General features: G+C 29.3%; 2 protein-coding genes across 2 annotated transcripts; one reads left to right on the top strand and one right to left on the bottom strand.

Moving 5' to 3' along the window:
• The first annotated feature begins 2973 nt into the window (after positions 1-2973).
• LOC111877055 (CRM-domain containing factor CFM3A, chloroplastic/mitochondrial) lies at positions 2974-11010 on the top strand. The gene is made up of 9 exons (XM_023873599.2): positions 2974-3890; positions 4899-5328; positions 5925-6055; positions 6556-6909; positions 7846-8002; positions 9010-9302; positions 10007-10066; positions 10159-10248; positions 10732-11010. The coding sequence occupies exons 1-9, from the start codon at positions 3033-3035 to the stop codon at positions 10849-10851; spliced, it is 2493 nt and encodes an 830-aa protein (XP_023729367.1). The 5' UTR covers positions 2974-3032; the 3' UTR covers positions 10852-11010.
• Positions 11011-12886: 1876 nt separating this feature from the next.
• LOC111877056 (40S ribosomal protein S15-4) lies at positions 12887-14153 on the bottom strand. The gene is made up of 4 exons (XM_023873600.3): positions 14035-14153; positions 13786-13934; positions 13640-13697; positions 12887-13310 (listed from the first exon to the last, which is right to left on the bottom strand). Exons 1-4 carry the CDS (start codon positions 14035-14037, stop codon positions 13062-13064), a joined length of 459 nt encoding a protein of 152 aa, XP_023729368.1. The 5' UTR covers positions 14038-14153; the 3' UTR covers positions 12887-13061.
• Between the last annotated feature and the right edge of the window lie 1992 nt (positions 14154-16145).

Below are 16145 nucleotides of genomic sequence, written 5' to 3'. Positions count from 1 at the left end.
TTTTAGGGTCCCATTAAGACATTCAAGATGATAAAGTTTCCAAATTTATGAATTAATGACTTGAGCGTATTCGGTGTAATGAGATTTCTTCGTTTGGGCCTTTTAGACTCGAGGTTATTTTAGGCTTTTAGGGTTTGGGCCTATTGGGCCATTGGACTTCTAACTTTGGGCCATGGATAAACTAGGGGCTTTCTTGATATTAGGTCCATGATGATTCTGGGCCCAATTAGGTTGATGGGTCATAATGGGCCTTAGGATGCAATTTAGGAATTTGGGCCTTTTGAGTAAATGGGTTGGGCCTTGGTTTTGGGCCAAGTAAGAAAATGGTAAAATGGTCTTTTACCCTGGATGTTAGACAAGTGATTTAGATTTTTGACTATGGGTTAAAATCCAATCATTAATTGGATATTATTTTATCATGATAACGTAGGGATTTTCTGGACCAGCAGACCGAGATTTTATTTGAGAGATTCAACAGCTAGATGTGAGTTTCCTCACTGTGTTTAGCGGGTCGAAGCACCAATGTCGGCCCATGGTTTATTATGTTTAAGATGCTAGTTGTCTGCTGACTCTTGCATGTTTTATGTGTTTATATGTATACCGGATTACCGGTAAAGCCTGATGATTATATTGTATGCTATTTATCTTTGTGATTTTTGCATGTGTTTATATGTTTGTGTGTGTGTATATATATATATATATATATATATATATATATATATATATATATATATATATATATATATACGGTAGGGCCCGATGACTGACAAATCTGTTCCGAGCGGGGCTCGATACCGGGCGAGGCCCGTTGATGGGTGGGGCCCATTATATGTATGATATGTATGATATGTGGTATTTTGGGGAACTCACTAAGCTTTGTTCTTACGGTTTTCAGTTTATGTTTCAGGTACTTATGGTTCTAAGGGGAAGAGTCCGAGATGATTGCAGTGTACACACCATATTCTTCTGCATTTTACACGACTCTGATGTTTTTGGATGTTATTTGATATACTCCGATTGTTTATGTTTTTCATGATGTTGTTTTGGATGACGGTTTCATTAATTAAAAAAAAAGTCAAAATTTTTAGTCTTAATTTTGGGATGTTATACTACAATCCCGACATGATAACATTTTTATTAATCATTACAAACACCTTAGAGATCAGACTACCATTAGGGACGCCTTAGAATGGTAAATAAAACACGTTAGGAATAATTAGGAATAATTAGGAATAATTAGATATCCTACAAAGATAGTAAATTAAGATTAATAAAACATCTTAAAAGATAATAAGATATGGTAGTTAGATATCATGTAAAGATAGTAAATTATGATTAATAAAATAGCCTAGAAGGTAATAAGATAGGATCGTTAGATATCCTCAAAAAATAGCAAGTTAAGGTTGATAAAATGGTTTAAGAAATGTTTTTCTAAAAAAAATAATTCTTAATTTTAATACAACTAAATAAAACTATAAAAACCTATACAATCACCAACATTATGTTGACATTTTAAAAAATACATGTATTCTTAGGGAGATGAGTGTGGAAGATATTCGTGCAGAGGAGAAGGTTTTCAAGAAAGCTTGTAGGAGTTTAATTTCGTCTATTTTATCATTTCTGGTAATGTCGAGAATGTGTGTTTGACTTTTAAACAATGTAATCCAAAATAGTTTACAATAAATAAATGTAATGTTTGTGATATACTTTTGTGTTATGTTCTAAATATACATCTGAATGCCTCGATCCAATTTCTTCATGTTCGCACTGCCCGACGTTTTCGCCACCGGCCGAAGATGTGACAGTAATAAATATTTAACATTTTTTTGGTTATGAGGAACTTTTTAAAAAATATTTACTTTGACCATTAACATTTTTACGTCTCTTATAAAAGAGTCGTTTGCGTCACACACGAGAAACTTAATAAACCAAACCAAATTCGAAAATTGATAGACACAATGCTTCTTAAGAAACTTTTTTCAAACTCAAATAAGAGATAATAAACTTGCATCACACATGACAAACTTAACAAACCAAACCCAAACTGGGAAATTGATTGAAAAGTGCTTATTAAGAAAGTTTTCCAAACTCAAATAAGTGATAATAAACTTCACCACACATGAAAAACTTAATAAACCAAACCAAATTAGCAAATTGATAGAAACAATGTTTCTTAAAAGAAATTTGTAAACTCAAATAAAAGATAATAAACTTGCATATCACACATGACAAATTTAATAAACCAAACCAAATTGAGAAATTTTTTAAAAACAATGCTTCTTAAAAAAGATTTTCAAACTAAGATAACTTGAAGGACTAATCTTATAGTAAGTTAAGACTATCTCCAACTCATCTTTATTTTTTCTCCCATAAATGGAGTAAACAGTGTTTCATCTCCAATTCTATTCCATTTTCTATCCCATTTTTTACCCCAAAAAATATATTTTTGGAATATTCCATTTTTATAACTTATATATATTGTCAAATACACCCCTTTACTAATTAAACTTTAAATTTATGATTAATTAATATAAATTAGTATACAACATGATATTATAAATATTAAATATTGCATTTAAATTATAATTAATAGATAAAATAAATTAGAAATGTATAAAATAAAAATGAGAGGGACTAAAATTGACAACCAAACTTCACCTCTATTTTTGGAGATATGAATATTATTCCCCCATATATGGGAGAATACTATTTATATCTCTAAAAATGAAGGTGGAAATGAGGTAGCATTGGAGAAGAATGTGAGGAGAAATCAGGAATAAAATGGAGTATGAGGGTGGGTTGGAGATGCCCTGAGGAATACAAATGCATATTATTTTCCCCTAGAAGTTTGTTCCTCCATCAATCAATTTATGAACCTAAAATCGAAAGAAACAAAGTTGGAGGACTATAACTTATAATAGTCAACAAGCTTGGGGAGAAAAATATAAACTTCCATCTTCATTTTTGTTTCTTTCAGTTAGGTCATTCGATGGTAGAGTATCTATCTTCTATTAGGAGACCTTCATGAAAACATGGCTCTGGTGCCCACTCGTCTAGACTCGTTTCACACCTCAGTGTACAAGCTCCATTTCTTCAGGTACTGCTCTTATAATCCTTTCAAGAAACACAAAGTCATTGCTAATTATGAGAGTAATTCGACAAATTTAAACCCAACCCCCCATAAAAAATCCAAAATCGTTCTTCGAAATAAGAACAATGAAGCGGGTTCCATCGCAGAATCACCGATTTTGCAGTCAAAAAGTAACACTAGTGGTGGTTGGTTAGAGAAATGGGATGATACCCACAAGCATAATTGGCCAAAAAAGGCTGAACCAGTTTTAAATTATCGATATGGGGACGATTCCGATAGTGATGATGGCGGTGTACACCGTCGTACTGGTAGTACGATGGACAAAATCGTGGAGAAACTAAAGAAATTCGGGTATGTCGATGACGTTAAAGAAAAGAAAGAGAGGGAAATCGAGAAGGGGTCAATCGAGGACATATTCTACGTTGAGGAAGGGATTTTACCGAATTCCAGAGGTGGGTTTTCACCGGAATCACCTCTTGGAGTTGAAGACGTGTTTAGGGGTAGTAACGGGAAAGTGCGATTCCCATGGGAGAAACCTTCAGAGGACGATGCGAATAGGAATTCAGTGAGGCAAAAAAGTAAGACTTGTGTGGCGGAATTGACGATTCCAGAGTCGGAATTGAGGAGGTTGAGGAACTTAGCTTTTAAATTGAAGAACAAGACAAGAATCACAGGTGCTGGTGTTACTAGAGAAATGGTGGCTTTGATTAAAGATAAGTGGAAATCAGCAGAAGTTGTGAAGCTCAAAATTGAAGGATCTGGTGCACTTAATATGAGGCGCATGCATGAGATATTAGAAGTAAGTTTCTTGCAACTTTTTTTCATCTGTGTATTAGAAATGGATTAGCCTTATTTGAAAAGAAATTTACATTATTACATGATAAGGAATGAGAATTGATGGGATAGAACTTTAAAGTCATATATCTTTGAAAAGTTTCAAGATTAAAGCAATTTTTGTGAAAGAACCTAGAATTATGTTTCATGGATACAAACACATTATATGTAGTTATTGAGATTCAATAATTCTAGAATATTAAAGATATATGATCCGTTTGTTTATATGCATACATACATACATACATGCATATACACATAGGATTATGCAATAAATAACAATGTGCTTTCATTTCTTTCTATTACAACATTGTATTTTGAAAAAAAATTGATTCAATTTTTGGAATGCCATCGAAATATAAAGCAACTTTCACTTCTATAATTGCATGATTTTTCAAAATATAATAAGAAAAACATTGAAAGTACAATGCTATATTGTGTAGATTTTCAAACTACAATGCCTTAGTAAGACAAAAAATGTAAGTACAGAATATACAACCATGATTTATTCCATGACCAAATATGCAACATTATAACTAGAATCAGTTACCTTATGACATGAATTATGGAACCATGTTTCAACTATTTAAACATGTTACTCCTAAGATATTGCATATCTTTTTGGCATAAATAATATATGTGTGGATTAGATGCTTGTTTATACAATGATGTTTCATCTTCTTCTTATTTTACATAACAAAATTGTTTTTTTTGACAAAATATGCATATCCATGTTTCTTTCCATGTCTAAAATATGCAACATTATAACTAGAACCAATCACCTTATGACATAATACATGTGAAATGCTTTACTTATGCAACAATGTTTCTCACTTATGCATATTTCATGTAACAAACACCTTCTTGTTGCAATAAAACAAGCATTTAACCTTTTCAACTTTTACTTTAACTCAATAACTATTAACTACATCTACTTGTTATTTACTAATATAAAATCTTGAACTAATATTAGATGAGAACCGGAGGATTAGTGATTTGGAGATCCGGAAGCACAATTGCTCTGTATAGAGGCGTAGAATACAAAGACCCTTCTTTAAAACAACAAAAACGCGAATACAACAAACAACTTTCACAAAAATCGTCTTTTTCTGACACTACTTCAATGGAAGAAGAAGATTCACAAGTCCAAGAATCAGACACAGACAGAGACAACAGCTATGAAAAAGAAGTGGACAAGCTTCTAGAAGGATTGGGCCCAAGGTACACTGATTGGCCAGGGTGTGATCCACTACCCGTGGATGCGGATTTGTTACCGGGGACCATCGATGGGTATGAACCACCTTTTAGAATACTTCCATATGGAGTCAAAGCTACACTTGTTGGAAAAGAGGCTACTACTTTAAGAAGGCTTGCAAGAGTTCTTCCTCCACATTTTGCTTTAGGTATGTAGTATGCCACTTTTTTTATACAAGTTATTGCTAAAAATAGCAAGATACTTTCGTGGGGTTTCTAATTTGGTCATTGTACTTTGAAAATCGTTACTAAAACTATCTGACTTTTGACCTAAATAATCAGTTTTCAAAGAGCTAAATGCCATAAATAGCAATGGGATCTTCATTTCTATCTGTATTATAGCATTCTAGTTTCATTTCTTCCTATTGCAACACTATGCTTTCAATTTCTTTTCCTTATTAACACATTGTACTTTGAAAAATCTACCGAATTATGTGTACTTTGAAAAAACATGTCCAATTGTAGCAATGAAAATTGCTTTGTAATTGGATGACATTTACTATAATTGGGTAGATCTTTAAAATAGAAGGCTCTAATAGAAAGAAATGAAAGTAAGATGTTATTATAAAGTATAAACAAATCAAGAAAAGTACATTGTTGTTCCTTTTATATTACCCTTTTTGAAAAGTATGGTGCTTTTGAGTGCCTAATTTTGAATTTTGGTGATCAAATAAATAGAAAGTAGCTTATAAAACTATATTAAGAATTTTATAATATATTTGATTATATGTATGTATATTTTTAGGTAGAAGCAGACAACATCAAGGTTTAGCAGCTGCAATAATTAAGTTATGGGAAAGGAGTTCAATTGCAAAAGTTGCTCTAAAACGTGGTGTTCAACTAACTACAAGTGAGAGAATGGCTGAAGATATCAAGGTACTCAAAGAATACCATAATAAAATTATTACAAAAATATTTAAATATGATGAAATTTCAGTAACTTTTTGGCTACTTATGCTTATGATTACCTCATCATTCTTTTTTGAGTTTTAACACTTGTTTATGCAAGGATAGAGTAAAATTACTTATATACCCTATTTTATCTGTTATTGTGATACTACATACTGGATACTAGCCACAACAAATTTTGTGAAGTTACTTATATACCCTTATTTTATTCTGTTATTTTGGTACTGGCCATATGATAAAGTTGTTTATCAGAAGTTATAGAGTAAAATTAGTTATATACCCTTATTTTATCTGTTAATTTCCTAAACAATTGAAATTTGTCAAACAAACACCATCAAATGTGATTATACAACAGAAGCACATCCAAACATTATCTGAAGTTAGAGTAAAATTACTTATATACCCTTATTTGAAACCTATATATATTTATCAATCTTCAACAATGTGATTGTGTTTATTGTTTGCAGAAATTGACAGGAGGGATACTTTTGTCAAGAAACAAAGATTTCTTGGTGTTTTACAGAGGAAAAGATTTCTTGTCACCCGATGTTTCAGAGGTTCTATTAGAAAAAGAAAGACTTGCAATATCTTTACAAGATGAAGAAGAGGAAGCAAGATTAAGAGCATCAACTTTTATAACACCAAAAGTTGAAAAATATGAACATTTGAGAGGATCTACAGGGACACTTGGAGAAAGTCTTGATGCAAATGCTCGATGGGCAAAAAAGCTTGATGATGATCATAAGAAAAAAGTTCTTCAAGAAGCAGAAGTAATTAGACAAGAGGATCTTGTTAGAAAGCTTGAAAGGAAGCTTCGATTTGTGAGTTTCTTGAAACTTTGATTTGTAATGATTTGTCTTTTGGGTTGATATAATTTTGGGTTAACCTCAAAAAAGACTTTATATTTTGTGTTTTTTTTTTTTCCGGATTAAACCTCAAATTTATTTTTTGCCTGAAAAAGAAAGACCTTGTATTTTTTCATTTTTTCCAAAAAGCACTCAACTTTGTAATTTTTTTTCCCAAAAAAACCCTCAACCCTTTAAATGCTTCCAAATAAACCCTCAACTTTTTTAGTTTTCTCGAAAAAACCCTCACATTTACAATTTTTTTGTTTGGAAAAAAATGACTGAAAGGGTCAGATGGGAAAATATGAAAAAATACAAGGTCTTTTTCACGCAAAAAATAAATTTGTGGTTTAATCCGGAAAAAACACAAAATATAAGATCTTTTTGAGATTAACCCTATAATTTAGGGCAAAATACAAAAAAAGCACAACATACTTTCACCAATTTATTCAATAACTATTTTTTGTAGTGATCAAACCCTTAATACTTTTTTTTTAATGTTTAAAAATAAATTGGGTAACTAGGAAAATTGGTTTTAAAAGGTCAAAGAAAGTATAATAGATTAATCACAATAGAAAATAGTTTAATGGGCAAATCGATAAAATGGTGAATTTATCGATTTAGTCATTAATTTTTATTTATTTAGCCATTGAACTATTTTATTACAATAATCATAAAAATGTTCAGTGGCTAAATGCCTAAATCTATAATAGGATGAAACTATGTTCTTTGTGTTTTTAACTTTTTTTTTTAACCTTTTCCAAAATCATATTACTTGAAAAAAAAAAAATGTTTTTATTTAAACTGTCAAAAAATAGTATATTAACAAATTACAGCCCTCTAAATTGACTTATTTGAAGAATTGGATTATCATTTTAGTATTAATTAATTATTTATTTATTATTATTACAGGCTGATAAAAAATTAATGAAAGCAGAACATGCGTTATCAAAAGTGGAAGCATTTCTGGATCCAGCAGATCGACCCGCGGATCCAAATAGTATCACAGATGAGGAAAGATTTATGTTCAGGAAACTCGGTTTAAGGATGAAAGCTTTCTTACTCCTTGGTAATAATAATTAATAATTAAATAACCTTTTCTTCATTTTCATACTTTTTTTTTATTTCCCCAAAATACCAACTTACTTACATTTCTTTACTAATTATAGCAATTTTTTTTACCATAATAATAACAACAAATACTTGCATATTATATTTTCATTTGTTAGATATTGTTGTTATTGTTAAGGAAATGTAAGTATGTTGCTACCAATCTACACAATGTACTTTAGTTTTTTTTTTTTTTCCATAATAAAAAATTTCGGGTTAAACTCAATAAAAGACCTTATATTCTGTGTGTTTTTTTTTTCTGGATTAAACCTCATTTTTATTTTTATTTTCCTGAAAAAGACCTTGTATGTTTTCATTTTTCCCGAAAAAAGTAAAAACCCTCAACTTTGCCTTTTTTTTCCGGAAAAAACCCTCACCCTTCTAATTATTTCCAAATAAACCCTCAACTTTTTTAGTTTTTCATCGAAAAAACCTTCACATTTTACAAATTTTTTCAGAAAAAGAAAAAGAGACTAAAAGGGCCGGATCAGAAAAAATGAAAAAACTACAAGGTCTTTTTCAGGAAAATAAAAATAAAAATGAGGTTTAATCCAGAAAAAAAAAAAAACACAAAATATAAGGTCTTTTACGAGATTAACCCTAAATTTTGCTTATCAGTATGAACAATGTACTTTATTTGTTATATACATTGCTATTATGGGTAAGAAAATGTAGGTAGATACCTTGTTATTATGGGTTTTAAAACATGTGTAAAGAAATGTAAATACTAAGATACTATTATGGGTACAAAAATATAAGGACATTGCTATAATAGGAAAAAATATATATAGTACACTGCATATATTGGTAAAAAGAGTAAAGTATGTTACTATTTATGAAATTTTCCCTTTCATATAGTAGTTCATTCTTTCTCTTTCTCAAATCAAGAAGTGAAAAAAAAAGAGTAAAAGTAAAATATGTTGGTATTTTGATTCCAATGAAAAAGATTTGATTGTTGTTTTGTAGGTAGGCGTGGGGTGTTTGATGGAACTGTGGAAAATATGCATCTTCATTGGAAATATAGAGAATTGGTTAAAATTATTATAAAAGAAACCAATTTTGAAGAGGTTAAAAATATAGCATTATCACTTGAATCCGAAAGTGGAGGCGTATTAGTTTCGGTTGATAAAATTTCAAAAGGGTATGCGATTATTGTGTTTAGGGGAAATGATTATAAAAGACCTTCTAAATTAAGACCCAAAAATTTGTTAACAAAAAGGAAAGCTTTGGCACGTTCTATTGAGCTTCAAAGACATGAGGTATGATTTTTTTTTTTTTTTTTCCTATTAAGTGCTTTGTATGAATAAATGATGTTTAAAAAGTATTTGAGAAATTCAAGACACACTTTGTGAAACGTAACGAAAAATTGAATACTTTCAAATTTTTTTAATTGTTAATACGTTGTACTTTGAAAATTTTAACTAATTATAGTATTTTACGCTTATTAGGACATTATATATTGAAAAATCTAGGGTTAATCTCATAAAAGACCCTTATATTTTGTGTTTTTTCCTAATTAAACCTCGAGACTTTTTTTTTTTCTTGAAAAAGTCCTTGCATTTTTTTCAGTTTTTTCGGTCTGGCCCTTTTAGTCATTTTTTTTTCTGAAAAAACTTGTAAAATGTGAGGTTTTTTTTTTTTTTTTTTTTTTCGGAAAAAACTAAAAAAGTTGAGGGGTTTTTCCGAAACAGTTAGAAGGTTGAGGGTTTTTTTCAAAAAAAAAAGACGAAGTTGAGGGTTTTTTCAGAAAAAATGAAGAAATACAAGGTCTTTTTCAGGAAAATAAATAAATTTAAGGTTTAATCCGGAAAAAAAAAACACGCAAAATATAAGGTCTTTTTTTCTTCCTAATAATAGGAAGAAAAAAAAAGAGAAGTAAGATGCTATAATAAACAAATCAATGAAAGTATATTGCTATTTCTTATATTTAACTGAATTTCTGTTTTGATTCTTTGATAAACAGGCTCTTATGAATCATATCTCAACTTTGAATGCAAGAATGAGAAAACTGCAATCTGAAATCGTATGATCTTCTATTTAATATTTATAGCATCCTATTTTCATTTTCATAACATTATTGTAATTTATTTTTATTACCAATGAATATGATTTTAGGAACATGTTTCAACTATTAAAGATAAAGTAGATGAGGAGTTATATGACAAATTAGATGCGGCTTATTCCACAGAAGATGAAGATAGTGAGGTAAAAATTTTGTATTTTTTTTTTTTGGTATATTTTTTAAAGTACAAATACTTAATAAGATAAAAACTGAAAGTTTTTTGTAATACAAAAAAAAAAAAAAAAAAAATGAAAGTATTATGATACAATAAACAAATATATAAAAGTTCTTTGCTGTTTCTTCATTTAGCTCTTATATGAAAAGAATAGGGATTTGGTATTAGTTATTATATTTTCCACAAATGATTTTTTTTTTCTTCATTATTTAATGTCGTTTTTCTTCAATATTAATTATTATAAAAATATCGTGTTAATTATAATAAGGGTTAAATGCAACTATGCAAGAAATAACAACATGCTATAATATATTTGTTTATCGTAGCATCTTACTTTCATTTCTTCATATTACAACATTGTACTTTAAAATAAAAATCTACCCATTTATATTTTTTTTTTGTAAATGCTTTGTTTCATTATGTAATAATACGTGTTTTTTTTTTTTTTTAGGAGGAAGGAGAAGATGTGTATCTTGATACATATGAGAGTGAAGATGATGAAGAAGAAGATGAAAATGGTGGATTGGAAAATGAAGAAAAGGATTATGTGGATCATCAGCTTGCTGTGTAAACGGTTGGAACGTAGATAAAGTTATGTATATTGACTCTAAATTTCATTATAATTGTAATTTCTGGGAAAAATAGAGAAAGGTATGATGTATTTTTATCATTTTATCTATATATTCACTTTTAATAACTATTTTCTATACTATTATCCGGTTTTGAAAAAGCATGTTGTGGTTTTACCATTTTTTATCAGACTTAGCCACTCAAGAATCATATTATCATGGTTATTAAAATAATAGTTTGGTTGCTAAATGTATAAAAAATAATATCTAAACATGGTAAAAGTAGGTTGTGTTTAAAAAAACATCAAGTTAACCCAATTTTTTTTTTTTTTTTCAAACGGAGTTAAATTGGTAAACTTGTAAATTACGAGAACTTATTATTATTATTATTATTATTGTTAACTTGACAAACTTGCAACAAAAAAAACAATTAAAGGATAAATGTAGAATATTTTGATAGTGGTTTTTAAACTAATCTTTTTATTTTAATAAATGAATAGGTTTATTTTCTTATTGACAATTGTTATTATATTCATTAAATATTATGTCCATATCATGACATTTGTAACATATTAATTATCCATTTTAAATTTTAAATTTTAATTTCCCACTCTAATTACATTAAATATTAATTTTTTTTTCACTTTAATTATATTAATTAATAACATTAAATTAAAAAATAAAATAAAATTAATACAGATTATAATGTGATATAACGTCACATATTTATGTAAATCAACGATTATAATTTTATATAACTAAAAAAAATAATTTTGATTTTTTAATATGAAAGTTTAATTAATTTTATAACTATGGTTTACAGTAATTATAAATTAGTTTTCATGAAAACAGTAAGGATATAGTCATTCTATCATGTAAAAGGTAACTTATTGAATTTTGTATGAATGTGGGGCTTGTTGGTGTTGGATTTCCCAAAAAATATCTCTGCGGATTAACAAGGTTGTTGTAAAGTTTTAGACGGTATTTGTTTTGGAAAATATAAAGTGGCTTCAATTTTTTTCCATGTCTAAAGAATAAGATATGGATCAAAAATCTTTTTTCATGTCTTTAATCTTTTGAAAAAAAAATTATTTGTTTTTTAAAGAGTAAATTACACGAATGGTCCCTATGGTTTGGAGTAATTTGCACGTTTAGTTCCTAACTTATTTTTTTAACTCAAAAGGTCCCTATTGTTTGTTTTTGTTACGCGTTTGGTCCTTACTATTTGTTTTTGTTACACGTTTGATCTCTATCTTACCTAAAAAAAACTATTATTTAAATAGGAAAAAATGATGGTGTGATTAAGGTAAGGTAAAGAAGGTAGGATTGGAGGTGTGTTTATTTAAATAAATCAAAAAATCAAAATAAAAATAATATTTTTAGGTAAGTCAGAGACCAAGTGTGTAACAAAAACAAACAATAGGGACCTTCCGAGTTAAAAAAATAAGTTAGGGACCAAACGCATAAATTACCCTAAACCATAGGGACTATTCGTGTAATTTACTCTTTTTTAAACCTTAAAGTCTTCTATAAAAAAAAAAAAAAAAAAAAAAAGGTTATGTTGGTGGTGGCGGAGGTAGGAGTGGGTAGCATAGGTGGTGGCGGTAGAGATAGGAGTGAAGGTGGGTGGTGGAGGTGGGTTTTAAGTATTATTCAAGCCTAGCATGCAAATATGAAATGCTTAATTCATGTGCATATACATTCATTTTCCTTTTGTCCCACAATTTCAAGAAATATCAATATATTTTGAACATTGCTATAACTTTTTCTTCTTCTCACATTACTTTAAAAAAAGATATCATTGTATTATGATTTTTGTCACATTTGTTATGCAACCATTATCATATAGTCTTCTAATTTTTTCTAAAACTTCACCAAACACATTCAAGCATCGTATACATTAAAAACATTAAATTCATAGTTATTTCATAAATTCAAAATATTAATTCACTTAAGTTGCATTTACTAACAAACCATATATTTGTCAAAATTTTGAATTGAAACATGTAAAAACCAAAAACCTCAAATAAAACATAGTGAAGCAACAACCAAACGATTCATAAAATTGCCATTTTTTCAATGTATCAATCTACCTTCAAAACTTAATTAAAAGATTAAAGAAGTATCACAAAACTTAAACAAAAACATAACAAAACATATAATAAATGTTCATGAAACCAAAATACTGATTGAATACCCCTCTTCTTTCCCCTCACTTCAATGGGATAAACCTGGAAGAGTGAGTAGCACCAATACCTGGTCTTCCATGCTTCACTGGTTTGTATGAAATGGAGAATTCAGCAAGATAATGTCCAATCATCTCAGGCTTAATTTCAATCTGATTGAAAGTCTTTCCATTGTAAACACCAACAACACTTCCGATCATTTCTGGAACAATGATCATGTTCCTCAAATGGGTTTTCACAAGCTCTGGCTTTTCTCCAGCTGGTGCCTCACGTTTCTGTACACAAGTCAAATTTTCTTATTAAAGCAATCATTTCTGCAACAGTTGTTCGACAAATTCAAGATTCTTTTGTGTATAAGGAGAAACTTCATGATTAGAGTGAACGAAAAGGGTTTTTGAATGAGATAATGTGTGCTTTGCATATAAAAAAGACATTGTGTGCTTATTCACAATAGAGTATCTGAAATCAACAATGGAGACGAAGTGTATGCTTAACGTATTTGGATTCTGATGAGCTAAAGTAATCTAAGCAAATGATATTGTATAAACCTAATTCTAATTGAAGTATCAAACAGCATTATTATAGGAAAGAATACGAAGCTTACAGCTTTGCGAAGCTTCTTAATCAAAGCCATGGGCTTCCTCTTCAAACCTCTCTGAAACCTAACAGTGGACAAATTCGTTAAGAACAACAGATGCATAACGATTAACATTTTTAGATGAATTCGTAGAGGTAGGACAAATAGAATACCTTCTGCGAGCACGAGCAGTGAAGAGCTTTACAAGCTCATCAGTGGACATATCAAGCAAAGCATCCAAATCAACTCCTCTGAAACTGAACTTCTTGAACGTCCTCTTCTTCGGAACTCCGGCTGCCGCTACATCAACCTCCACTTCCGCCTACAACATTAATGAACGGAGATACATCATTATCCGATTAAATTGTGACAAATAGTTCATGAAATTTAGAACAGGAAACCGATATTAGATCGAGAATTACCATTGTCGAGATGTTGTTGTGCTGAGAAGGACTCTGCGGCTGCTCCGGTAGTGGAAACTAGGGTTTTTCGATGGTTGCAACTGAGGATCTTGTTTGATGGTTAACTTATATAAGGCTTAGGGTTTGGGCCCAAATTTTGTTAATTTGGACTAGTAAGTTGATGTGGGCCACATTATACACACAAATTGTTGTGAGTTGTAGTTGGTTTGCAAAAATGGACCTGAAATTTGAATTGAGTTGGGATGATGATAATTTACTACTTTAGATTTATTGGGCTACAATCTTTGATTTTTTCATGGTAGGTTTTTTATCCCAAGTGTTAACCGAAGGATACTTTTCCTTTAAGGTAACAAGAAAAAAAAAGTAATTAAAATCCACAATGTCAAATATGATTCTAACATGTTATTGATTAATACTTGCAAACATCTTTTCACAAGGAATCGAGGATATTTTAGGTGTTTTAAGTTTCATGTAAATTCTAGTTGTTGATTAATATTTGCAAACCAAAACATTTAAATGAATATGGTTTAAGATAATCATTTATTTTTAATCATAAAACTCTTAAATTCTTCATCTTATCTTGCTTAAATGATTATTTAAGTCGAATGTTTTGTCTATATAAGAAACACTAATTTCTCTTTTCTTTTCATTTTGTTTATCGTTTCTTTTCAATTTCATTATCTAGAGTGGATGAGAATGAAAGAGGTTTCAAATATGACCGTTTTCTTCTTTCAACACCTTTTTTCTTATATTTTCTTAAAATTATATAAAAAGTTTGTTGTGTATAAGATTTGGTCCAAATTTCCCAAGAGGGCCCGAATGAAAGACCCAAGCTTACATGAACCATCAAAGAAAGTTTTTTGATATTTCGGGATGATGAATAATTGTCTTAAGGTTGTATGTTTAGAGTCAAAAGAAAAGTGTTGTCAGTTTTAATGTGTTATGTATTGAAAGTGTGTTTGTGAAAGAAAAAAAATAGAAACGAGAATTTTCTAAGTGAATGTTGTACATTTAAAACTAAGAAAAATGTTGTGAATTTTGATGTTTCTAAAGTGTGTTTAAAAAAATTGTGTTTTGATGAATTTTCTTCGTATTAATGAAACAAGTACATGAAGACGCTATGAATGTTAATGTGTTTGAAGTGTATTTTTGAAGGAAAAAAAATGAAATCATGATTGGCTTTTGATGGGTTCTATTTACATGGAAAAAAATATAAATGTTCCAAATTCATTTGCTTTATGGCTCATTTTTGTGTGTATATTGAATAAAATTGTATGAGGATTTTATGGATGTTATTGTTGTTTTTTTCGTTGTTATGACTTTTATTTTAGGGAAATAGACGCATATAAACATTTTTTTGTAGATTACAAAAAATAGATAAGAAAATGACATTTTCCACGTATAGACATGGATTCCGCAGAGCTACCTCTGAGGGATCCATGGAATTAACTTATGCTTCGAGGAATCGATGTTGCAACATAATATATATATATATATATATATATATATATATATATATATATATATATATATATATATATATATATATATATTATGTTATTGTGTTCTAACTATCTATTGTATGCATGTAAGATTGATTTTGGACCAATCAATTTAGTTATTTTAAGAAAGTAATCAATATATATTACATGTTAAATATATAATAAGCATTAATTAATTTCTTAAAATAACTAAAATGATTGGTCCAGAATCAATCCTACATGCACATAATAGATAGTAGAAATATTTGAACATAATTCTCTCTCTCTCTCTCTCTCTCTCTCTCTCTATATATATATATATATATATATATATATATATATATATATATATATATATATATATATATATGTCTGTGTGTGAAGAATAGTTTTGCGGAGCTACCTTAGAGGAATGAACTTATGCTCCGAGTAATCAATCCGTCAGATTTTTTTTTTGCCACAACGATTCCTGTGAGCATAAGTCCATTCCGCTGAACAAAAGTTCATTCCTTAGAGATAGCCCCGCTGAATTGTTCTTCCGATATATATATATATATATATATATATATATATATATATATATATATATATATATATACACACACACACACACATACACTAGGTTAATAC

The sequence above is a fragment of the Lactuca sativa genome, chromosome 3 (assembly GCF_002870075.4).
Source record: "Lactuca sativa cultivar Salinas chromosome 3, Lsat_Salinas_v11, whole genome shotgun sequence".
Lineage (NCBI taxonomy): Eukaryota > Viridiplantae > Streptophyta > Magnoliopsida > Asterales > Asteraceae > Lactuca > Lactuca sativa.
This window is presented reverse-complemented; position numbering and strand designations above follow the sequence as displayed.

Bases quoted from the DNA above. Each gene is read 5' to 3' on its own strand.
- LOC111877055 (XM_023873599.2), top strand. From the start codon at position 3,033: ATGGCTCTGGTGCCCACTCGTCTAGACTCGTTTCACACCTCAGTGTAC. The intron at 3,891-4,898 runs GTAAGTTTCTTG...AACTAATATTAG, and splicing joins GCATGCATGAGATATTAGAA to ATGAGAACCGGAGGATTAGT. The intron at 8,003-9,009 runs GTAATAATAATT...GTTGTTTTGTAG, and splicing joins GAAAGCTTTCTTACTCCTTG to GTAGGCGTGGGGTGTTTGAT.
- LOC111877056 (XM_023873600.3), bottom strand. The intron at 13,698-13,785 runs GTATTCTATTTG...GTCCACTGTTAG, and splicing joins ACTGCTCGTGCTCGCAGAAG to GTTTCAGAGAGGTTTGAAGA. The intron at 13,311-13,639 runs GTAAGCTTCGTA...ACTTGTGTACAG, and splicing joins TTAAGAAGCTTCGCAAAGCT to AAACGTGAGGCACCAGCTGG.